Genomic DNA, 19,524 nt, shown 5'->3' with positions numbered 1-19,524 from the left:
AAGATTCCAATGCCGAGAATATTACAGCCCACAAATAATCAGTGATTACATGAATGGTAGCAAAGTCAAAAAGATCGAAGGTCTGATTATCCCTTGTGGACTAATTTTCTTGCAAGGACAGGTAAAGAATTCCGGGAATGGCATTTTTCACATAGTTTGTGGTCAAGCTTGGACCAATGTAACCATACATTTACCATACCTGTGGAATATCATTCCATTAGGACTGTGGCCCTTTGCTTGTCTTTATCAGGTACTATTCCTCCCACTGATTTAAGACACTATTCCCAAAATGGACACCAACAGTGGGACCTAAGTCCCTCTATTTAAATAAATGGCGGGGCACCGTTCCTCCCACTGTCACCAATGGCGGGGCACCGTTCCTCCCACTGTCACCAATGGCGGGGCACCGTTCCTCCCACTGTCACCAATGGCGGGGCACCGTTCCTCCCACTGTCACCAATGGCGGGGCACCGTTCCTCCCACTGTCACCAATGGCGGGGCACCGTTCCTCCCACTGTCACCAATGGCGGGGCACCGTTCCTCCCACTGTCACCAATGGCGGGGCACCGTTCCTCCCACTGTCACCAATGGCGGGGCACCGTTCCTCCCACTGTCACCAATGGCGGGGCATCGTTCCTCCCACTGACACCAATGGCGCGGCACCGTTCCTCCCACTGACACCAATGGCGCGGCACCGTTCCTCCCACTGACACCAATGAAGGGGCACCGTTCCTCCCCACTGACACCAATGAAGGGGCACCGTTCCTCTCACTGACACCAATGACGGGGCACCGTTCCTCTCACCGACACCAATGACGGGGCACCGTTCCTCTCACCGACACCAATGACGGGGCACCGTTCCTCTCACCGACACCAATGACGGCGCACCGTTCCTCCCACCGACACCAATGACGGCGCACCGTTCCTCCCACTGACACCAATGACGGGGCACCGTTCCTCCCACTGACACCAATGACGGGGCACCATTCCTCCCACTGACACCAATGACGGGGCACCATTCCTTCCACTGACACCAATGACGGGGCACCATTCCTCCCACTGACATTGTTCCTCCCACTGACACCAATGACGGAACACCGTTCCTCCCACTGACACCAATGACGGAGCACCGTTCCTCCCAATGACACCGATGACGGAGCACCGTTCCTCCCACTGACACCAATGACGGAGCACCGTTCCTCCCACTGACACCAATGACGGGGTACCGTTCCGCCCACTGACAACAATGACGGGGCACCGTTCCGCCCACTGACAACAATGACGGGGCACCGTTCCGCCCACTGACAACAATGACGGGGCACCGTTCCGCCCACTGACAACAATGACGGGGCACCGTTCCGCCCACTGACAACAATGACGGGGCACCGTTCCGCCCACTGACAACAATGACGGGGCACCGTTCCGCCCACTGACAACAATGACGGGGCACCGTTCCGCCCACTGACAACAATGACGGGGCACCGTTCCGCCCACTGACAACAATGACGGGGCACCGTTCCGCCCACTGACACCAATGACGGGGCACCGTTCCTCCCACTGACACCAATGACGGGGCACCGTTCCTCCCACTGACACCAATGACGGGGCACCGTTCCTCCCACTGACACCAATGACGGGGCACCGTTCCTCCCACTGACACCAATGACGGGGCACCGTTCCTCCCACTGACACCAATGACGGGGCACATTTCCTCCCACTGACACCAATGACGGGGCACTGTTCTTCCCACTGCAAAAAGAGCAAATAATCGCTACTGAACCCCTTACAGTAGTGATTATTTGCTTTTTTTTGTGCTATAAAGGGCTAATTTTAGTTTTTTTAACCCCATTATGGTACTGGCCGTTTAATTGATTATGAAAATAGTAAACGATTCATTTTCTAATCGATTAATTGTCGATTAATCGATCAGTTGGTTCAGCCCTACTCAAAAGCCTGTAGGAGCCGCTCCCTTGAGCTTCAGTGTCCCTGAGTCCCAACAGGGACACAGACAGCAATAAAAAAACAAAAAACTAACAATCCCTCTTCTCTCCATCTAAAGCGAAACAAAAAAAGTTTTGCCTTTATACTTTAATCCAAATCTTTAAAAGTGGTATAAGCCGACTTTCTGGTAAACACATATTTAAGGGGCCACTACAACACAAGTGGTCTCATGTATGGGCATTCACGAATCTGTAGACAGAAGTTCCCATATGTTAGCAGAGAGATTTCATGTTCTTTAACATCTGCTGTTTAGCTGAGTGAAACATATTCTTTGCATTATCAGCCACTCCAGGCTAGGGAGAGGCCGGCCGCCGCGTCCTTCAATGTGCTAACTGGGCAGGAAGTCAGCTGCGTGCACCAAATATCGCTTGCCATGGCCAAATCCTGCCGCCTAAAAAAAAAAAAAAAAAAATACTACGCACGGATAAACGTTATCTATAGTTCTTTTAGATGTGCCAGATTCTAGTTTAGGTTAGTTGTCCCGGTTCATGTAAAGCCTCCACATAAGTCCTAATACGAAACACCAGTCTTCGCAGTCTATAAAATGTTTCTTTTTAACCACTTCAATACCGGCCTATTCTGGCACTTCTCTCCTACATGTAAAAATAATCATTTTTTGCTAGAAAATTACTCAGAACCCCCAAACATGATATATGTTTTTTTTTTTTAGCAGACACCCTAGGGCGGTGATGGTGAACCTTGGCACCCCAGATGTTTTGGAACAACGTTTCCCATGATGTTCAACTACACTGCAGAGTGCATGAGCATCATGGGAAATGTAGTTTCAAAACATCTGGGCTGCCAAGGTTTGCCATCACTTCCCTAGGGAATAAAATGGCGGTCATTGCAACTTTTTATCTCACACGGTATTTGTGCAATACTTTTTCAAACACCTTTTTTTTGGAAAAAAAACAAAAAACAAAAAACGGTTTAATGAATTAAAAAATAACAAAACAGTAAAGTTAGCCCAATTTTTGATGTTACGCCGAGTAAATAGATACCCAACATGTCACGCTTTAAAATTGCGCACACTCCTGGAATGGTGGCAAACTTCGGTACTTAAAAAATCTCCATAGGCGACACTTTGACAATTTTTACAGGTTACCAGTTTAGAGTTACAGAGGAGGTCTAGGGCTAGAATTTTTGCACACGCTCCAACGCACGCAGCGATACGTCACGTGTGGTTTGAACGGCGTTTACATATGTGGGCGGGACTTATGCATGGATTCGCTTCCGAGCTCAAGCTACCAGGGACAAGGGAGCTTTAGTTTTTTTTTACTTATTTTTACACTTTTTTTTTCCATTTTTTGATCACTTTTATTCCTATTACAAGGAATGTAAACCTCCCTTGTAATAGGAATCTATTGTGACAGGTCCTCTTTATGGAGAGATGCAAGGTCAAGAAGACCCCACATCTTTCCTCCAGGCTGGAAAGCAAGAGATCGAGAGAAAAAAAAAAATTCACCAATCTCATGCTGACAGACGCAATCGCGGCTTTGTTTACATCCGGGAACCAGGGAGTGACATCATAACGTTGAGCCCGGGCCTCCGACGGTTATAGAGATGACTGGTGACCATCTGAAATCTCTATCATCGTCATCCGGCGCCGGCTGATTCTTTCTCCGGGCCCCACGATGGCACGGGAGAGCCCGGGGAAGCAAAAGTCCAGAGAATCACAAGAGAGATATACACCACCGCTCAAAAGGCAGGTCCTGGGAACTCAGAGATAATTGCTCCAGGTGAAAGGATCCGGGTACGAGCCACAGCATGCAGATAATGTGGACAATGACAGAACTCTGGATGGCCGCACTCCGATGCTAAAACGATGCTTTATTCAAATAATATTTAGGACACAGCAAATGACATCACAGCGAAAGATGCTAACAGCTGACGCGTTTCGCACTAAGGCTAGTGCTTTACTCATAGTTGGTTCAGAGCCCGGAGAAGCACCGGATGGTGGCGGGACATCCCCTCCCGGCGCCTATAGGAACGATCAAGCGGCGGAACTGCCGCTATGATTATTCTTATCGTGCACAAAATCGCCGGCTGGAAAGAATGATATCTGAATGATGTCTGTAGCTGCAGGCATCATTCAGATATCCCCGCACAGTCAAGGATGTCATTTGACTATATGCGGTAAAAAAAAAAAAAGTTTCTATTGAAAGCATACATACCCAAAACTGCTTGTTCTCAGTGCATTGTGAAATTAAAGCACAGTAAGGCCCCTTTCACACTAACGTCCCGTTCAGGCCCGCCTGTCAGTTTTTCAGGCGGACCTGAACGGGTGCTCCATAGAGCTCTATGGAGCGTCGGATGTCAGCGGTGACATGTCCGCTGACATCCGACCCGCTCCGATCCGAAAAAGTGTGACGGAGGAAAAAGCTATTTTTCCATCCGTCTGCGGATCGGATCGGATGACGACGGGCACTGCGGTCCATCGTCATCCGATCTCCCATAGGGGAGAGCAGCGCTGTGACAGGTCCGTCCCTGCACAGTGTGCGGAGACAGACCTGTCATCTCCCTGCTCAGCGGGGATCGGCGGAGTGATCCCCGCTGAGCAAACGGACATCCACGGGGCGGATCAGAACTGATCCGCCCCGTGTGAAAGGACCCTAAGATTATTTTTTTTCCTTAGATCTAATTTGTCAAAGTCTCTATTATTATGTAAATACTTGCTTTCATTCTTACAAGTCGGGTTAGAAAATCAGTGCCAAGTCACAGTTCTAATCAGACACATCAGTGCAGAAATCGTGTCGGTGGTCCCACAATTCATACAGAAAAAAGCTTAAGGCCCCTTTCACACGGGACGGATCAGTAATGATCCGCCCCGTGATGATCCGCTCGCTCAGTGGGGATCGCTCCGTTGTCCCCGCTGAGCCGGCGGCGGACAGGGCGGTCTACGCACACTGTGCAGGGACCGCCCTGTCAGCTCTCCTCTATGGGGATCGGATGAGCACGGACCGTCTGTCCGTGTTCATCCGATCCGCTCTGCAGACAGATAGAAAAATAGGATTTTCCTCCGTCTGCAGAATCGGATCATAGTGTAGGTGGACAATAGCGGGTGTCTGCGGATGTTCATCCACAGACACCCGCTATCCCATAGGGATGCATGTATGTCCGTATTTCATCTGCAAACGGATGGATGAAATACGGACATACTGTCCGCATGTGTGAAAGGGGCCAAATTATTAGTAGAAGGCTGGACAATTTCTAGTCCCCGGGGAACCTGAAACAAAACAAACAACAACAAAAAAACAACAACTTGGGCGCTCGGGTCCACGTGGGGCCAGGGGCGTCATTCGCTGTGCTGCTCACCCACACAATGTACCTGCGACTACAAGAAAACAAATGGGCAGCAGACAGGAGGGGGCAGGCTCTCTACACTACCAACTGTGAAGCTGGCCAGGGAGACATTTATTAGTAGGAGGGGTAGAATCTGTACTGCGGGGGAGACTGACATTTACTAGTGTGGGATCTGTACCTGGGGGGGGGGGATTCACTAGTGGGAGAGGGGAGATCTGTATGGGGGGGGCATTCACTAGTGGCAGAGGGGAGATCTGTATGGGGGGGCATTCACTAGTGGCAGAGGGGAGATCTGTATGGGGGGGCATTCACTAGTGGCAGAGGGGAGATCTGTATGGGGGGGCATTCACTAGTGGCAGATGGGAGATCTGTATGGGAGGGCATTCACTAGTGGCAGAGGGGAGATCTGTATGGGGGGGGGCATTCACTAGTGGCAGAGGGGAGATCTGTATGGGGGGGGCATTCACTAGTGGCAGAGGGGAGATCTGTATGGGGGGGGCATTCACTAGTGGCAGAGGGGAGATCTATATGGGGGGGCATTCACTAGTGGCAGAGGGGAGATCTATATGGGGGGGCATTCACTAGTGGCAGAGGGGAGATCTATATGGGGGGGCATTCACTAGTGGCAGAGGGGAGATCTGTATGGGGGAGCATTCACTAGTGGCAGAGGGGAGATCTGTATGGGGGGGCATTCACTAGTGGGAGAGGGGAGATCTGTATGGGGGGGCATTCACTAGTGGGAGAGGGGAGATCTGTATGGGGGGCATTCACTAGTGGGAGAGGGGAGATCTGTATGGGGGGCATTCACTAGTGGGAGAGGGGAGATCTGTATGGTGGGGGGGCATTCACTAGTGGGAGAGGGGAGATCTGTATGGTGGGGGGCATTCACTAGTGGGAGAGGGGAGATCTGCATGGTGGGGGGGCATTCACTTGTGGGAGAGGGGAGATCTGTATGGTGGGGGGGCATTCACTAGTGGGAGAGGGGAGATCTGTATGGTGGGGGGGGGGCATTCACTAGTGGGAGAGGGGAGATCTGTATGGGGGGCATTCACTAGTGGGAGAGGGGAGATCTGTTTGGTGGGGGAATTCACTAGTGGGAGAGGGGAAATCTGTATGGGGGGCATTCACTAGTGGGAGAGGGGAGATCTGTATGGGGGGCATCTGTACGGGGGAATAAAATCTGTACTGGGATGGCCACCTATACTGGAGGGGGAAACATTACTAAAGGGCAGATCTGTCTGAGGAAGATTTGTACTGGGAGGGGGAAACATTACTAGAAGGGGTAGAATCTGTACTTCAGGGGAGACTGACATTTACTAGTGCAAGGGAGGGGGGGGGGGGGGGCATTGGGACATTTGCTAGAGGTGAGATCTGTACTGAAGAGGAATACTTGTGATGGGGGGGGGGGGGGGGGGGTCATTTACTAGTGGGAGAGGGGAAATTTGCATGGGGGGGGACATTTATTAGTGGGTAGGGAGGAACTGTACTGTGGGGTTTTGACTGGGCTGGTATTTTTTTGTTTTGCTCTACTCTACTGACCTGTGCATTGTGCACTCCTGACCCCTTCACTCTGTTGGGTTGTTACTTTGAAACTAGGTTAGTGATGTAGCTGGGGAGGGGGGAGGGGGGGGGCCTGAGTTGTGGATGGCTTTGTAAGTTGTTTTAGTATTTTGAATTGAATTTTTTGGGTTAGTGGAAGCCAACGGCACAGTAATTAAAAAATATTCTTTTGGTACAAGAATTGTGCCATATGTTACTGTGCACAGAGTAAACCGGCTCAAATTTTAAGTCCCACCCACTGTTAGTTTCCTTTAGGTGTCCACAGCTGACCACCCCTACAATCCTGTGCCTAAATGCTTCCTCCCTTTCTCAAGCCGACATCGGTCAGTTCCAGGACCATGACTTGTCTACACTGAGAGAGACAGATGCAGCTACCACAATTCAGGCAAGCAAATGTTGAACATTTGGCACTTTCGGTTTAATGGTTTAAATTTGCTCTTGTAAATTTATATAAATTTGCTCTGTAGTTTTAATCATTTGTTAATATAAAGTTAATTTAAAACAGAACAAATGTTTTCCATTCAACTGCTTCACTAACTTTATGAAGGCTGCGTAGTGCTGGTTCCTAGGTCTTTAATTGGATTCCTAGTTCTGGGTGTTCACGTTTGTACGAGATAACCTAAATATAAAAGCTGCCCTCCTGCATGGAACTCTCCTTTAAGTCCCATGTCCAATCGCTGTCCAAATCTTGCCGCCTCAACCTCCGGAACATCTCCAAAATACGCCCCTTTCTAACCAATGACCCAACAAAGCTCTTAATTCACTCGCTGGTCATCTCTCGCCTCGATTACTGCAACTCCCTCCTCATTGGCCTACCTCTGCATACTCTATCCCCCCTTCAGTCCATCATGAGGGCTGCTGCTAGACTCATCCACCTTACCAACCGCTCTGTCTCTGCTACTCCTCTCTGTCAATCCCTCCACTGGCTTCTGCTCACCCAACGAATTCAATTCAAAATACTAACTACCACCTAAAAAGCAATCCACAACTCTGCCCCTAGCTACATCACTGGCCTAGTCTCAAAATACCTAATCGTTCTCTTCGTTCTTCTCAAGACCTCCTGCTCTCTCAACACTCTCATCCAATGCTAGTCTCCAGGACCAGGTTTCCAGAGGCTCTCTAAGTTTATGGAACTCCTTACCCCAATCCGTCCATCTATCTCCTACTCTATTGGCTTTTAGACGATCCCTGAAAACCCTCCTCTTCAGAGAAGCCTACCCTACCCGCACCTAACAACTGTATTTTCATTTTGTCCATCTGATCATCTCCCCACAGCTACTCCCCTTTGTTCCACTTGACCCTCCCTTCTAGATTGTAAGCTCTAACAAGCAGGGCCCTCTGATCCCTCCTGTATTGAATTGTATTGTAATTGTACTGTCTTCCCCGATGTTGTAAAGCGATGCGCAAACTGTTGGCGCCATATAAATCCTGTATAATAATAATGGAGATGTGAAGTCCATGTGAACACAGCCGTGCCATGGTGGTTATAGCCTTATCCATCCCATGTAATAAAATAATCATGACATTTAGCTACACACAACCATGTAATTATATGAAGAATTGCCTATGATATTATTACATATCTAAAGTGACTTATTAAGCAGCTGCCTGGCAACCAAGCCATAAAAATACAAAATAAAATCTCTAGAGTCTCACAAGTCTGTTTTAAGGCCATCCTGCTCTATAAACATTGGAATTTAGAGTGCTGGTGATAGCAGGGCCACCAGAGCCGTTCCTGGAATTTGGAAGTTGCTTTCTTGGACACTGGAATGCAGATAGGCAGCCTTGGGTCTAATGTTGCCATTTAACTTTCTCACAATGGTACCTGGCACCAGGATGATTTATTATCTGGGAAGAGGTAACCATGGAATGCAGAGAATGAGCTAAGATATAAGCCTTGAATAATCAATCAACCCCTCTATATAAGCAATGTTTGGAAACAGAATGTACACAATTGATATATCATATGCGCCAATCAGGTTCCAAGGGTTCCGTAATATTGCTATGAGGTGATGCAACAGAGATCTAGTATAGAAAACTGGAGAGACCCAGCAACCAATATCTCACCTTCTTTGAAATTGTATTTGTAGAGCTGAACCAAGAATAAAAGGCTTACACTACCACTGCTCATTGGTGTAGAAAAACAAATGTTGCCAAGCCCACTGGAGCAAGAACGAGTGCATACCGGCATCAGCATTGGCACAACTTTAAAAATAGCTTTGGTTCTTATAAAAAAAAGAACCAAATCAAAATGATAGATTTTTATTGGTAACAATTTTATAAAGCAAACCTGTATTCGATTACAAATTACTTTAAGTGGAATCAACTACCTTCTACTTAACTAAAGAGTGGGAGGAAAGACTCTGCTGATCTATGTCTAAGCACAATTGAAAAAGACAGTAGATCAGATTTTTCTGCTCATAATAATTACCCTTTTGATTTAATTTCCTTTTGCAATCTAAACCAGAAGCCTTTGTTTCTTATTCTTACCCGACAGCTAATCCAACCCCTTTCCTGTTTACTTCCACCTGCACCACTGAAAAGTCTTTAAATAGCTGAGCTCCAGATGTAACACACAGTTGACCTCCCGGGCCAACTTACAATCAATAATCAAGAGGGATTCTCGGAGCACGCCAACATGCTGCAGAGGGGTGTATGGGGGGGATTTTAACTCAAAGTGTCTTCATAGGTTCAGAATGCCATTTATGGTCTCCATGTTAAAAGGACATATTAACTTATGTTCATTATTTGCCTGGAATAAAGTAATCCACCTGGCCAAAATTACTAAGCAGACACTAATGCTGAAGTGAAGAGACCTTGTGTTAGCTGAAATCCTTTGTATTCATCTTCACATTGATAGTTGTTGATCGACTTTGGATTCTGGACCCAGGCTATACACAAAACATCATCTTCTAACCACACCTTGATTAAACCCCAACTACCCAAGTGGGCAGTAGATGCTCAACGTTATACTGGTAATAATGGTGGGGGAGTTTAATCCCAACTTGGAGAGAAGTCAAGGCCCCATGTACAGCCTGGGTCAAGGATCCAGGAAACTCCACTGAAAAAAAATCAACACGGGTCTAGGTTCCAGGGGGGCTACATTAAAAGATTAACAGAAGTTAAGGCCCCATGCACAGCCTGCATCTAGGATGTAGGGGGCCTCCACTGAAAGAACAAGAAGTCAAGGCCCCATGTACAGCCTGGGTCTGGCATCCAGTGAACTAAGCCCTATGTACAACCCGTGTCTAGGATCCAGTGGGTTTCCACTGAAAGATCAACACAGGTACTTGTAGGCAACGTGTCTGCACTTTACACTGCTGTTACCTTAGGCACTTTTAAATTCAATCAGGATCACTTTAGAAAAAAAATATAGGGCTCTTGAGTAAGACCGATGCAATTATTTGCTTTACATTTACCTCTGTGCCCTTGATCAGATGCAAAGTTTAAGTTCCAAGATGCTCAAGCTTGCCAGAATCAGTCATTGGCCCAAAAGATGGTTATGCCTATGGCTGGATGGATTTCAGTGGACAGAGGCATGCCAGAACCCAAAACTATGCAATTTAAAATCTCTGGATTGGGGACATAGAGATAAATGAAAAATCACACAATTTTATGCACAGCACCCTGATTCTGAAGATCTTTTTTAAAGGTTTGCAAAAGTTTTTCAAAGGAAAGAGACCTCCGAACCTAGGATATTAACTATGTCCCACCATGACATCCTTTTGGTCAATGAGAACACCAATATCCATAGCTGGGACACTCTTGTTGACAAGAGGGACAAACAAAGGGGGCGGCCATAACGAACCTCCAAGTCAATGGATCCATTAGATGTGTAAACATGCGATTAGAGGGCTCTCTTTGGATAGGGAGGGGAGAAAACCTCCGTTACAGTTTTTATTGCTTTTTTGAGCCCCTACTGGGAAGGTTACCCCACGCTCCCCAGTCAAGGTGACAGGCACCAAACAGAACAGTATTTAAAAAAAATTGTCTCTTTAAAAGGAAAACATTTAAAACTTGACAGAGGTGCTTAACCCCCCTCCCCCTATTAAAAAGTTTAAAAACATTTTTTTGGGCTGCTCACAAGACAATAGCCAGTAGCACAACCTACAGTATGAGCAAGGCATTTGTCTTTACTGGGTTTGGTTGGTGACCTATCTCTCTCAAGAGTCACTAAAATGGTTTAGTCTAAAAGTGGCATCCTTGAGGAGCAGAGCAACAGGAGATAGGCTGGCATCAAGATCTCTAGTACCTGTTAAAGTGAACCTGGGCTTTGCTGACATAGATCATTGTAACAGGTTCACTTAACTGTTACACTTTACATACTGCTTTTCAATCCCCAGGTACTAGGAATGCAGAGAACCCTCCGTCGAAGCTATCTCCCCACCCCAATATAAAGGCAGAGAGCTCCTCATTGGCCAAACACCAGCTATCCTTATCCTCTTGGGCATCCACTTCTACCCATAACCTTTAAGTAGAACCATGGCATTTCATTGAAAAAAAAAAAAATGTGCTGCAACATCTCATAAGTGCATCAGCACATACAGTTTTCTCCTACTGCAAAAGCCCAAAAATACTTGTCAAGCCTGATACTGAAGTCCACCTAATCCAGCGTCTTTCGATGGGGTGGCAACGATACTGCACTGCTCCTGAAAATTGCAAGGGGCACGGCTATCGGCATTTTCACTGCTGGTACGGAAGCCTGTAATTTGTCAATTAACACCTGGCCAAACCTAGTCCTGCCCACTGCTTTCTAGATAATTAGCACCGTTTCTGTTGCTGAACCTTTATCTAACCCACCTTCCCCAAAGTGCAGTAGTTGAGGTTCTTACCTCACTGTATACATCCTGCTGGTCCGGAAGTCCGCATATGCACAGAAAAAAAAAAAGAATAAAAAAAAAAAGACAGACTTAAATGGGGCATTCTGCTTCAGCAGAAATCCCCAAAGTCTTTAGAGTTCTGCTGTGATTACACACCGCAGGAAGAAAATCCAGGCCAGTAGGAGGTTAACGTTGTAGTGAACGGCAGCTTAAAAGGTACCTGGTATGTATGGAAGTGTTGAATTTATTTACTGACCGAGTACTAGGCTGAAAAGGTACAGTATACTTACCTCTTAAAGTGGTTGTAAACCCTTACAAACCACTTTGACCTACAGGTAAACCTAGATTAAGGCTTACCTGTAGGTCAGAGAAATATCTCCTAAACCTTACCCGAAGACAGCCACCGCTGTCTACGGCGCATGCGCCATAGACAGCGGCGCGCAGGCGCACTGGGCAGACCGCAGATCGCGGCGATATGCCGTGTCGGCTCCCGTGCGCATACGCGGGAGTGACGTCATCGCTGCTCCAGCGAATCACAGCACTGGAGCAGCGAGACCCACCAAGAAGATGGACGCTCGGAACTACAGGGGACAGCGGTGACTTCGCTGGCTCCTGTGTCAGGTAAGTGACACATAATGGACTACTATGCGATGTATAGTAGTCCATTATGCTTTACCTTTGCAGAGAATCAAACAGGAAGTAAACCCATCAGGGTTTACTTCCTCTTTAAGTATTAGCCAGCCGAAACAAAACTACAATTAGCAAATGCACCATCCAAAGTATGAGAAAGTAATACTAACCTCGGCATCTGGCCTTAGAGATCTCAGGTAACTTTTGAGGTCTCCACGAGTCATTAACTCCATGATGACAAGTGTTGGCTGACCTTGGGAAACAACACCTAACAAACGGACCTAGAAGGTGGAAAAGGACTCATCAGAAGGAAGATAAACAAGGACAATTTAATTTGTAGCTTAAAGAAAAAATAAATCAAATTACATATAGGTGTTCTTACCACATGATGGCAGTTAAATTCTTTCATCACCGAAGCTTCATTTAAGAACTCTATTCTCTCTCGCATGCTAGCTGCTTCGTTCACTGTTTTTATGGCTACCCTAGTCTCTGACTCGTCTTTTACTACCCCTTTCGCAATTCCTTCATACACCATGCCAAAGGAGCCTTGACCCAGCTCACGGTTCATAGTTATCTTCTCTCGAGGAACCTCCCACTCGTCGGGCACATACACTGTAGAATGAAGAACGAACAGGGTTAGAAGTCATGTAGCTGCTGACATAGCTATGGATCAGTGGTCTTCAAACTGTTGCCGTTTGCATGTCTTTATTATTAATTCATTGGGGCACGATTCCTCCCACTGATATGAGACACTAATTCTGCCACCTGACACCAACTATGGGGCACCATTTTGGCCACTGACACCAATAACGGGGTACTATTCCTCCCACTGATATGAGACACTAGTCTGCAAACTGACACTAACAATGGGGCACATTTTCTCCCACTGACAGAAATAATGGGGTACCATTCCTCCCAATGATACCAACAATGGGGCACTATTCCTCCCCCTAATATAAAATGTGGTGATGTTTTCTCCCACTGATGCCAGAAAAAAAATTGCACTCCTGCTGGCCACAATCTGGGCACCCCAAATGTCTTTGGAGCCCTGGTATAGATCAACATACTTCGTATAATGCAAGTCCTTTTACAAGAACCAATAAAATAAAATAATAAATATTTGTGATTAGGTCAAGACCAAAGGCGGCCATAGATGGATCGAAATGTGTCTGTTTCAGCAGGGAAAGGCTAAATTTTGATCCATCACACCAGAAGGTAATCTGACGACAGACTTTTGTTGAATGGGAATATAACATTTTCATATGATCAGCAGCTAAAGACTATATTTATAGTAAAACATTTTTCAGAAAATGATAGGAACACACAGAGGTTGAAAAAAAAAAAATCATCAACTGAGAACGTGCCCTGAGCCTTATCCAACAATATTAGCCAAGAGCAGATATCTAATCAGTTGACACGGTTACTGGCTGATTATCATAATTGTAAAGAATACCATGCCATGCAATCAAAGGTGTCCAAAACCAGAAATGACTTTCCAAACAAATTTTTTACTATTGTGCAGAGTTGGATTGAAGAATCTGAAGATAAAATAATAAAAGTAGATAAGCAAAGAGCAAAAGGCAGAAAAGGTTCATCATCTAGGACACTAGCAAAATAACCGGGGAGTCACGCAGCGGGGTAGGGTCCTAGGGGGAACGCACCGTAGGGCATCTCCTTAAAAGCTTGCAAATGTTCAATCACCCGAAAGTACCAACCTATAACTTGGGGTCTATGCCACTGAATACTCGCCTATGTGCTAGACTGTACAATTAAGATATTATTTTACTCGAGCATCAGTGGTAACCTAAGGGTAGAGCCATGCTGAAGGGATAGGTCCCTGTTATGCAGTCAAAAGGGCTATATTAAGCCCTTCCCCTGGGTTCTCTATAGTTTGCTGGATTTGTTGATTACTATGGATGAACCTGTGTGCCGTGAGGCTGCAAAACTGCACGTTTTAAATGCTTGGTTAGGTCTAGTGGACAGAAAAGTCATTTTTACTTACCAGATCCTCCGCCCCTGTAGTGACCAGAGTTCCCCTATGCTTCAGTGGTGGACTTTTCCTCAACATACTCATGTAAAATGCAAGACTATAGAGCCCGCATTGGACTTGTGTCTGGCTGAGCATGGGGGAGAAGATTTTGCAGCGCAGAGGGAGCCTGTGGGAACAGAGGATCTGGCAAGCAAAAGTGCTTTTCTTGTTCTCCTAGACAAGTGATCTCCAAACTGTGGCCCTTTGCTCACATTAACCCGACCCTTTGGACAGCACTCCTCTAGCTGGCACCAACGATGGGGCACCATTCCTCCTACAGATACCAACAATCGGGCACCATTTACTCCCACTGACACAGTGGGAGCATTTTCTACTCCTACTGAGCACAATCTGGTCCCCCTAAGAACAAAGGCCCCTTTCACACTAGTGGACCATTTGGGTCCGTCTGCCAGTTTGTCAGGTGGGCCTAATCGGACACTCCAGTCTCCTCTATGAAATGGTGAGTGTATATAAACATGTTCCAATCCGATCCTATCCGCTAAAAGCAGACAGATGGGGATCCATTCCCCATTCGTCTGACGGACTGGATCGGATGGCAGTTGGGTGTAAACAGACGGTCCAGAGAGCTGTGTCTGTGTCCCCTCTGCATAAGTGGAGCGGACCAGCAGACAGATTTCCCGTTGAACTCCGATGGAGTCCACCCCCCGTGCCTGAAGGATAGTATACTGGACCCTTGTTTAGAAAGTTTGGAGCCCCTGCCCTAGACCTAAACAAGCATTTATACCTTGCAGTGCTGTGGCAGCCGCACTCCAAGGGAATATTATTAATTTTCCTGGAGTTCACCGTTATACACGTTTTGGAGATGCCTAAATGAGCGATGACTTCTGTATGTAGGTGGGAAGCCATTAAAAAAAAAAATATTATATATATTTGCTTCTAGAAAAGCTGTTATATCCTACATTGCACTTTTTATTTTTTATTCAAAGTAATGTATACAATGCATACAAACAGCAGGAGATATAGCAGGTTAAAAAACTGACAATCTTATCTGTGGGAAGAGATGGAAGGATGTAAATGGGCAATTCTGACCCAACCAAACCCTGAAGATTTAAGGGGATATGACAGAAGGAGGAGAGTAAATTCTTCAACAGGTTAAATCTCCCCGAGGCTCAGGAAAATCAGAACCCAGGTGGAAAGTAATTATGGGATAAACAGGGGGAAGAACAACAACCTTTCAGAATGTGCTGGATGGGTAATTAATATGAATGTGAAAAGATTTTTCTTTTACGGAGACAGCTCCAGGGTCTCGGTGCATCTGGAGTTACCTTCTGCTGTGCTCTACCACAAATTCCTCCAGAAGGAGTGGCTCGCTTACTAAAAGCATCAGACTCCGTGGAGTCCTTTGTGAGCTGCTTATTAACCTCACTAGCTTGACAAACAATACCGAACATTTGGCTTCAAAGGTTTCCCCAGAATTAGTAAAGTGACATGTTTAACTTTAAACATATATTAAGGCTTTCACATGGACCTCATATCCGGTAACGTTCAGCTGGTGGTCCGTTGGCAGACCCCCTGCTAAACTGGAGCAGAACATGCGTGCCCGTTCAGTTCCTTTTTTTCTTTTCTGTATTTTGCAACTGGAGGTCTATGGGCGATCAAATGAAAACTGACTCATGCCCACCTACAGTACATTAATCTACCTCAGATCTGCCACGTTTAGGTCCAGAAAAACTGAGAAGGGCATAGATCTTTTCCTGATCCTGAACGGACTCAGAGGTAAGCGGATGTAAACAGGCTCATGTCTGTTTATATTCACCTACCCACAGACTTACATGAAGCTTCCAATCGGAAAGCTGGTGCCAAAATGACCCCAATTAGCAAGGGCTCCATTCATAGTATAAGGCAAGGATCTCCAAATTTTGGCCCGTGGAACACATCCTAACCAAGATTGTATCCGGCCCTTAGCAATTGTCCATGAAAATACACCAACTGGCTGGTAGTGGTCTGCGTCCCACAATATAAAAGACGGGAGCATCCACTGTCGGCGGCCATGACCCTCACCCCAGTCTCCCTAATGGGCACTCTTGGATCCAAGGGAGGAACTCTACCTGACGGGATCCTCCTGGATCCAAGGGAGGAACTCTGCCTGACGGGATCCTCCTGGATCCAAGGGAGGAGCTCTGACTGACGGGATCCTCCTGGATCCAAGGGAGGAGCTCTGACTGACGGGATCCTCCTGGATCCAAGGGAGGAACTCTGCCTGACGGGATCCTCCTGGATCCAAAGAGAGGGGCTCTGCCTGACGGGATCCTCCTGGATCCAAGGGAGGAACTCTGCCTGATGGAGGGGGAACTCTGAGGTCATTCTGAATCTAAGGAGGGACTGTGCTGGGCACTACTGGATGTATGGGCAGACTTATATAATGAAACATATTATTTATTTATTTATTTTGGCCTGCAATTGTTTCTAAACCCACAATGTGGCCCCTGCAATATGCAAAGCAAAGAAATCCCTAGCTCAAACAGACTCGCCACTTCTCACTGTACATAAGGAATCTTTAAATTGTTATATACATTTAAGCTATGAGACCCCCCCCCCACCGGATTTTCCTTCGTGCAAATTAAAAAAGCACATTCTATAGCAAAGGCTCACATAAAGCCCCTTTGGAAGTAAATCTCCCTTAGAAGCAGATGCAATGCTCTACAACTGCTAAGTACCAAGGTTCCTTCTGCTCCCCTCTTCCCAGATAGATCGCTCTAAATTATTCTTTAAGAATTTTAAAAAGCTCATATCTGCCATTATTATGAATATACCTTATCTGGGTGTCAGAGTAAGCATTTTGGAGAAAAGAATGTAAATTGTCATGCTGCACAAAAAGCAGCATAGAGACTGTATGAAACAGATGCCAGCGGAATACAGACAAAATTATAAATTGTCAGGAAAAGGATATGGATGGCATTTTAACGACATGCCTCTAGGTGAGACTGCACATGAGTTAAATACAGATTTGTAAAATGTAACTGAATGCGCTCGGAAGGGTCTGCACATGATGGCAGATAATTTCCCGTAAACGAGTAGTCAGCTTCCAGATTTATTTCAGTATCTGATTTGCAGAAACGAAACGTACATTATTACCTGGTAGTAATTTCATTGCAATAAAGCGTGCGTGTAAAACAAAGTGGGTGTCTGTACCTACAGGCTAGAATTCGCTGGTCTTTCTAAGGGCTTGTTGCCCTCTGAAAAGCGATCCGCGGTGGAGCAGTGTTCGGCATGTGGTACTGCCTGCCTAACGCAACATGTAAATTTTTGTAAATTTTTTGCTGCACCAGAAAGCAAAGCATTGCAGTGAGTATACAACCCCAGTGTGCCTTGCAGCTCAAAGTAGTTGTAAACCTCAGGCACGAAATATGAACAAAGCATATCTCTCTATACTGTGTACTGTCTCAATCCAGAGCACCAAGTGTCATTTCTGTCTGCTGCTTTGTTCCTCTGCTATCAACACAAATCACTTCTGACAAGTTTTCCTGACACCAAGAGAAAAAAAAAAAGGTAGCAGGAGAAGGAGATCCAGCAAACAGCCTGTGATTGACAACCTCAGCTCTGTTCCTGTGTGCAGGAGGGGTGTCCCTATCCCTCCAATCAGCTCTCAGAGCTCTCCTCACAGAGATCTGCAGTGTGTAATTTCAGCTTTATGTCCCCTTTTTCCTGACAGCTCACACAAGCTTTATAAATTCTGTGCTTTGAACGGCTGTAGAGAAGAGAGTTCTGTAGATAAACAGGTACAACTTATGTAGGAGGATTTGTTTCATCTTTGTGGCTCACCTGAGGCCCTTTCGCTTCACTGAGTAGTATATGTAAGGGTTTATAACCACTTTAAGGAGGAGTGGTAAAGCAGCTGCCAGAATTCCTAAACATTGCCTGCAACTGGCTGGTTGCTGGTGCTAATCGGGTGACAATTTTCAGTCCAGCTCGTTTGACTAAAGTTGGTCGAGACAATTGTGGAGCTGGCAGGGCCATAGGTTGTTAGCATTTTGGACACTTCCTCTAAGATTACTAAGGTAACCAATACAGCTTTCCCTAGCGTTTAGAAGATGACATTCTTTCATGCGAGTGTGGATTTGTATGTCAAGTACAGGACAACTACTACATGTACCATATTGAACACAGTTACCACGTGTGCAAATAGCACCTAGTTAGTTCTTAAAAGTTATATCCTATGAATATTCAGATTGCATAGAAAACAATCAAAAATACACTGTACATTGTGGTGTGGTGGGTATTTCTTACTTGATTAATGTAGAAGTATGCAAACTAAACTGTTATTCCTCTCAATGACCCCACAGATGGGGCACAATTTCTCCCAATGACACCAAAGACGGGGCACAATTCCTCCCAATGACGGGGCATGATTCCTGCCAATGACTCCAAAGATGGGGCACGATTCCTCCCCCAATGACTCCAAAGACATGGTACAATTCCTCCCAATGACTCCAAAGAGGGGACACAATTCCTCCCAATGACTCCAAAGATGGGACACAATTCCTCCCAATGACTCCAAAGAGGGGACACAATTCCTCCCAATGACTCCAAAGATGGGACACAATTCCTCCCAATGACTCCAAAGATGGGACACAATTCCTCCCAATGACTCCAAAGATGGGACACAATTCCTCCCAATGACTCCAAAGATAAGGCACAATTCCTCCCAATGACTCCAGACATAGTACAATTCCTCCCAATGACTCCAAAGACATGGTACAATTCCTCCCAATGACACCAAAGATGGGGCACAATTTCTCCCAATGACTGCAAAGATGGGGCACAACTCCTCCCAATGGTGGGGCACAACTCCTCCCCAATGGCACCAACAATGGGGCACAATTCCTCCCACCAATGATGGGGCATGGTTTATCCCCACTAACATCAAGACCATTTCTACTCCCAATGGCCACAGTCCAGCCCCCCTTAAAGTGATTGTAAAGGCAGAAGTTTTTTTTTTTTTTTATCTTAATCTTGCATTTTATGCATTAAGATAAAAAGCCTTCTATAGGCAGCAACCCCCCTCTAGATCCAGCGATGTTGTAGGAGTGTCTCGGCTGCCCGGGACTCGCCTCCTCATTGGCTGAGACAGCAGTGCCAGTGCCATTGGCTCCCGCTGCTGTCAAAGTTAGTCAGCCAATGAGTAGAGAAAGGGGGACGGGGCCAGGGCTCCGTGTCTGA

The 19,524-nt window shown here is 46.3% G+C and overlaps 1 protein-coding gene across 1 annotated transcript in view; it reads right to left on the bottom strand.

Annotated features, from left to right (window-relative positions):
• LOC143961085 (insulin-like growth factor 1 receptor) overlaps positions 1–19,524 on the bottom strand; it is a 294,645-nt gene that overhangs the window by 33,178 nt on the left and 241,943 nt on the right. The window contains exons 16-17 of the mRNA XM_077470236.1: positions 12,697–12,926; positions 12,485–12,595 (exon numbers count right to left, since the gene is read on the bottom strand). Of these exons, the coding sequence (XP_077326362.1) occupies positions 12,485–12,595; positions 12,697–12,926 (341 nt within the window). The remainder of the gene's footprint in view (positions 1–12,484; positions 12,596–12,696; positions 12,927–19,524) is intronic.

The sequence above is a fragment of the Lithobates pipiens genome, unplaced genomic scaffold, assembly GCF_037356315.1.
Source record: "Lithobates pipiens isolate NorthernLeopardFrog02 unplaced genomic scaffold, aLitPip1_a1.2 Scaffold_8, whole genome shotgun sequence".
In the NCBI taxonomy this organism is placed as follows: Eukaryota; Metazoa; Chordata; class Amphibia; order Anura; family Ranidae; genus Lithobates; species Lithobates pipiens.
Note: the sequence above shows the minus strand (reverse complement) of the source record. Positions and strands in the feature narration are given on the sequence as shown.